This window comes from Perna viridis, chromosome 6, assembly GCF_037379345.1.
Source record: "Perna viridis isolate PV_CMFRI_1.1 ecotype Kerala chromosome 6, ASM3737934v1, whole genome shotgun sequence".
In the NCBI taxonomy this organism is placed as follows: domain Eukaryota; kingdom Metazoa; phylum Mollusca; class Bivalvia; order Mytilida; family Mytilidae; genus Perna; species Perna viridis.
Genome location: NC_142450.1, coordinates 26,697,249 through 26,703,248, shown reverse-complemented (window position 1 = coordinate 26,703,248; position 6,000 = coordinate 26,697,249). Strand labels below are relative to the sequence as shown.

The following is a 6,000-nucleotide window of genomic DNA, read 5'->3' as shown; positions in this document are numbered from 1 at the left end:
GTACTATGATTTTAAAGTACACATTCTCAGCTTTATTTTGACTACTTTTGATCAGAATACACACAAATAATGCACTTACAATGCATATTTCTAGGTTCAGTGTGATTTTGGTACTACATAGGGGGGTTGCCATTTGACCCAGAAGTGGTTAGTAAGACCTAATGATTTGTAAGAGTTATGTCCCTTACCCAAGGTCTACCATCTAAGGTCAACTTGTTGTCATTCTATCCTACAAGAGAAGCAGTGAGTAACCAATTTTAAAGTCATAGATGTGACATGCCCAAGGATCAAACCCATAACCTCTTGCACCAGACGAATATGCTTCCATGGGATTACTGAGGAAGTTCAAATCTCACAATATCATTCCTTTAATCTGTATTTAGAAATGTGACTCATCAAAGTAAGGAAAGTTTACTCTCATTTTCACAGACAAGTTGGAAATTAATTATCTAATTATATTTATATACATGTATAAGATGATAATCACAATACAAACACCTGATTGCAAATATTGCAAAATTAATCTTCTATAATTAGCCTTTTTCAATTTGCAATTACACATAAACATTCAATTTTAAGAAAAGCAGCATGTAACTCACAGAATGGTAAAAGAAAATATAGAAAATCAAATTCAATACAACTCAAAACAAATCTATCAAAATATGTAACTATAAATATATGACACATTGACAAGCCTTAGATGATTGCACATTAGTAACAGGTTGATTAACAGTTAAATAAAAGTTTAAAAGGTCATATAAAAATACAATCTAGTTTTATGTATCAATATGTTCAGATCTTTTTTATTTTTTAAAAAGACCTATGAAAAATACAATTTTATCAATTTAATTGATTATCACCTACAGTTTCTATATTCTATTTAAGATTGCCAACATTTTTTAATATACCTCAATGCAATTAGAACTAAAAACTGATAAATTGAGCATTAGAGATCTGCATAAGAATGATAACACAAATTATGCAAATTAGTTTGACATGATTTTCAACACCAAGCAAAAGAAAATTTCTACAGTCTGAAAGCACTTAATCTGCAAACAAAAGGCACAATGGTTAATTAGAATGTGCTTGAACACAAAATCTGTGTGTTATTGTCTAAAATAAGTAAATGCTTACAAATAAAAGTATAAAACTAAACTAATTAACTAAATAACAATACATAGAAAGAATACTATCAAATATGACTTCTAAAAGTTATGGTTTGTAAATGATTTTAATATGGCATTTTTTGTATTCTTGAATACTGACATTTTACAAAGTGGTACATATACAAAACTTGATAGAAAAAAAAGACTCCACATCTTATTAAGTTTTTGCTCACTATTGGAATAGCTAACCTGCTACGAATTCTAATTTAAAATTTTATATTTGAACAAATGAAATTAATATTCAACTGTTTCAAAAAGGATTGTTTAAGTCATAGGTACTACTAATAAAAAGCCTATCATTTATCTAAGTCCTATCCAAAAGAGCACCTTTCATTATACACATAAAGCACATTAAACACAAATGAAATTTCCATACTTCTTTTTCATATGAAAGATTTTAAAATTACTACATGTCATATTAAAAAATTCAAAATGCCCATAACTTCAAAAGGTGACAATTGTAATTCAAAAAAGGAAAATAAAAGCTAGTCATTTCAGCGTAAAATATTTCCAACTGAACAAAATGAAACAAAAAAATTTTAAGATTTAAGACTAGTCACAAAAGAGAGACAGTGTCCCTGAAAGTTTCTTCTTTGATAAATTTGTAGCAGAAATGCTAATAGGAACTAGATTGAAAGTAACATTATTGAGCTTCTGTAAGTTTGAATACATCAGGTTTATAACTGTCTCCAGTCTTTTCTCGTTCAATAGAAAGTTTGGCTTCTTCCTCTTCTTCTCTTTCCCTATCAAATTTACTTCCATCCCGGACATGTGCTAGACGCACTGGATGCCTGTATGGGTGTAAATGAAACACAAATGTTTCCCAATTTACTTTATCAAGTCCAATATCCTTTATTTCTGCCATTCTCTTTTCAATATAACCAACTGGATCATCAGGTCTCTCAATCATAAGGCAACTTAAAAGACTTTCAAACATTTGTGGGATCTTGTGTGAAGCTAGGTACTGCTTGGCTTGCTCTCGAGAGCTGGCCATCTTATTCTGTTATAATATTGACACTTTTCTTTTTCTATTTTTTTTTCTGTAAAAATAAAGATACATGTACTTGCATATGAAATGAGTCAAATTAGGAAAGGCAATGCTGCTAAACAAAAATGAGAGGATCATATTTTACTCAACAAAATATCAAACTATAAATTACTTACATATTATATTGATACAAGTACAAAGTATAGTTTTAATATCTTAAATTTGGAATTTTGATGAATAGTCACTATCTACATAATCTTAATGGCGGATGCTAAGTGATACACTTAGTACTTAAGCTCAGGGTAAAATACACAGATACATGTATACAGACATACTATAAGTTTTTTTTGTAAAATTATGAAGAACTGTATCACTTTAACATACAATCTTTGATATGATAGTGTATTTGGCAGAACGTGAGACCAGGGAAGCAGAAAAATTACACCTTGTTATCCAGCATAGGAGGTGCTCATTCTATCAACACTAGTATGGTTGCTTGTACAAAAATGTATGCAAGAGGAATTAATTTATCTACTTGTCTTTTTGGTTGTCATGATTACATCCAAATCAGATTTATCTTTTGTTTCAAAACTTTCAAATGAAGTCTATTCCAAAGCCGATCATGCAGTCTTTTTAAACTAACGTATTCTGTACTTTTTCAAATTCAAAGTTCTTGGATCATTTATTTTATACCCACTAGTGACTATTACATGTACATGTAATTTATTGTAAAAACATTCATGAACATGTGTTCAGAATATCTAAAGATAATTCACTGATAATGGAGGAAACTGGTGGTTCCTCTTTAAATATACATTAGGTGTATATCTCAAGCAGGGTGGAATTTACTGACCAACCTTGCTCAAGCCAAATAAAACTAGGAAAACTCTAATTTGACAAATTTTAAATTTTGATTTTTAATTGAAACTTTTTTTACTACCAGATTTATTCAATGTATTTTAGTCATTGGTGAGTAGGCAAAATGAAGATAGCTGTACAGTCATGTTCTCATATGGTAAATGCACATGTAACTCAACAGGAAAATAATTTTAACTATATACCACATGACAATCTAAGATCATTTCAGGAATAAAACAGTAATAGGAATGGATGCTCTGAAATTTGAAAGGCTCAAAATTGTTCTGTCAGAAGTGACATATTTCAGAAATGACTGATGCTGTAAGGAAGTAATTTTTTTAACTATCTAAACACAGCGTGTGTTAACTGACCGTTCACATTTTCCATTTGATCATGACAACAACAATACTGGGATATGACAACATAGCAGTGCATTATCAAAATAGATAAATGTTACAAGTGTATGAATAGCTCAGTCACTGAGTCAGTCCCTTAACTTGGCTGAAGTTGATTATAGGCAAAGCATAAATATACTTTTAATTCATTATGCTTTTATGGATCATGAGCAGCGAAAATCTAAAGCATAGTAAAAAATGTTACATCTACAACGCATAAGTCGAATTATGAATGACAAAGGCAATAGGTTTTTTACAGACAATGCCCTTTGTTCATCTGTTCATGGTCAAAAAGTTTGGAGATTTAAACCTTGCAACATAAATAAGTTTAAAGACGGACTTTACTTCAAAAACATTATTTTATGAAGTTAAATAAAAGTTGCATTTACCTAATATATTTTTGTTGTTGTCTCGGTTTAACAATAATGATAAATTACATAATTTGGCTCTACAAAATTCAATCTGTTTCCTTGGCAGCCTTATACAAACCAATACAAAGCTAGCAGACGCAATGGTTTCGTATTTATTTTTCAAAAAGAAAGTAGATAAAAATTATAAAAATACACAAATAAAATTCTTTATATGATTTTTTGCATTAAATCTAAGTATTACAAATAAAAAATGTTTCATTTCCCGTTGAAATGTTCGGATGAATATACGAAACATTCTATAACAGTAAATGTAACTTCCGCTTTCAAATTTGGCAGACGGACTCGAATGCTGAGAGAAAACATCAATTATTTATAATTTAAAAACACAACATTCAATTGTGAAGTACCACAGTCTGAAGAAATAACATTTATGACATGTTTACACATATGTTCAATGATCACCTTGTTTAATTAACAATATCGTGTTAGTTTGATTTTTCTCTCTTATTCGTTACAGTTTTAGTGACATTTATTTAAATGCTTCGATGAACCTGCAATGAAATTTCTGTAAGAAATGAATTCCGAACAGATTGAAGAAAAATTTCTCCAGCAGGGTGAAAAGTGCATTACCATATCCTTTTATATTTAACATCTGAGACGGGTCAAACGGTGAAAATTAAACTGAAATGCTATGCAAAAAGTACCTCTGTACCCAAACTCCCTTTTATTTGCTTTCTAGTCATCTCAGCCACAGTACTTTTCAGTCATAGTCCATCTCGGCCATAGTCGTTTCAGCCATGGTTTTCAATATGTATTCAATTATTATACCATTGGTAAATTAACATTTAAATATGCAATATATTTATCATTGTCATCTTTTTTTGGGTGGTGAAGTTGTTTTATTAGAGTTAAAAAGTGTCTTATGTTACATGAAATCGATGATATACAAACAGCAAATCTTTGTTAATAATGAAATGTGGAACAAAATAATATACCTCTTGCACATACTTAAGAGGACTCAGTATAAAATCAAATTATGAAGAAAAAAAAACATTTAAGCTAAAAATACAAAATACACTTAGCGACGTAAATACATTAAGTAATAAAAAAATAAACTTGATAAAACTATATCAAAAATAAAAATAAATCTTTTAGTGCACATACCTGTATTGCAAAGGCTGCCACTTTTCACAAGAATCACACTGAAGTGCATGTTGCTGCGGTTGGACATGTTGATTACTTACCACACATGACATGGAAATGCCATGGGTGAATAGTGAAAGGAATTAGCATATTGTGCTCTTTTTTATATTGCTAGGTCAGAGCTTCAAAGCATTACTCAAGCAGCTTGTGTAGTAACAGCAGTTTTACTCATCTTGCCTCCCTTTTTTCATCTAGATATCAGCTTGGGTACACAGCTTAGGTATTTATTGTTCCATAAATTTTCTGTGTTGTTTCATTAAGATAATTGGTGTTTTCTTATTGGTAATAATCAATCTGCTCATTATCTATTATTATACGGTTTTTCTTTTAATGATTAATACTCTTATTTAATAAATTTTTATTTTATACCCATCATTATTTTACTTAAATGAGTTTATATATACAAATTGGTGTAATATTTAAAACAGAGGACAACATTTTAAAATGTGGACAAAATATACTGTGGCCGAGATAACTATGGCTGAGATGGTAGTATGGCTGAAACTACTTGTATTGCTTTGATTTGGTGATCAAAACAAAAATTTATCGCCAGTTCTGAATCCCAAATCTAAGTAAATACCATACTCCAGTAACTGAGTACATGAGTAAGTCTTTGTCTTTGAGCTGCTTGGTCTGACCTTTGAAATACATGTATTCTGATGTCAATTTAATCTTTTAGTCTTGCTGCTTTTTATTGGCTTCAGAGCTGGGGTGCCTGTTGAGGTAAAGTTGTGATTCTTTTAATGCTATTGTTCTTCAATATTCAAAATAGTCACAGATCTTCCCATACAAACTTTTCAGTTGCACATTTGCAATTATGTAAACACTGATGTACTTTCACTCTACTACTATAGTAGATTGGCACTGTAAAAAAAAGAAGAAATAATAATTGTAAAATAAAATAAATAAATTAAATGCAGAATGAATTGAATCTGTGTGTCTCATCAAGGTAATCACACAGAGGGGAGTGTATATTTTCACTTGTATAGGTACTAAGTAGGGTGTCTATGTCTGAGTTT

General features: G+C 30.1%; 2 protein-coding genes across 6 annotated transcripts in view; one reads left to right on the top strand and one right to left on the bottom strand.

The window, feature by feature from the left end:
- Positions 1–395: 395 nt before the first annotated feature.
- LOC148614288 (F-box and leucine-rich repeat protein 13-like) lies at positions 396–3,915 on the bottom strand. Its single transcript, XM_088588340.1, has 2 exons — positions 3,797–3,915; positions 396–2,206 (listed from the first exon to the last, which is right to left on the bottom strand). Exon 2 carries the CDS (start codon positions 2,158–2,160, stop codon positions 1,810–1,812), a length of 351 nt encoding a protein of 116 aa, XP_088444466.1. The 5' UTR covers positions 2,161–2,206; positions 3,797–3,915; the 3' UTR covers positions 396–1,809.
- Positions 3,916–4,093: 178 nt separating this feature from the next.
- LOC148614287 (inositol polyphosphate 5-phosphatase OCRL-like) overlaps positions 4,094–6,000 on the top strand; it is a 37,486-nt gene continuing 35,579 nt past the window's right edge. For all 5 annotated transcript variants that reach the window (XM_088588337.1, XM_088588335.1, XM_088588336.1 and 2 more), the window contains exon 1: positions 4,094–4,409. In XM_088588337.1, the coding sequence (XP_088444463.1) occupies positions 4,353–4,409 (57 nt within the window). In that variant the 5' untranslated portion in view covers positions 4,094–4,352. The remainder of the gene's footprint in view (positions 4,410–6,000) is intronic.

Coding starts and splice junctions, on each gene's coding strand:
- LOC148614288 (XM_088588340.1), bottom strand. CDS start 2,160: ATGGCCAGCTCTCGAGAGCAAGCCAAGCAGTACCTAGCTTCACACAAG.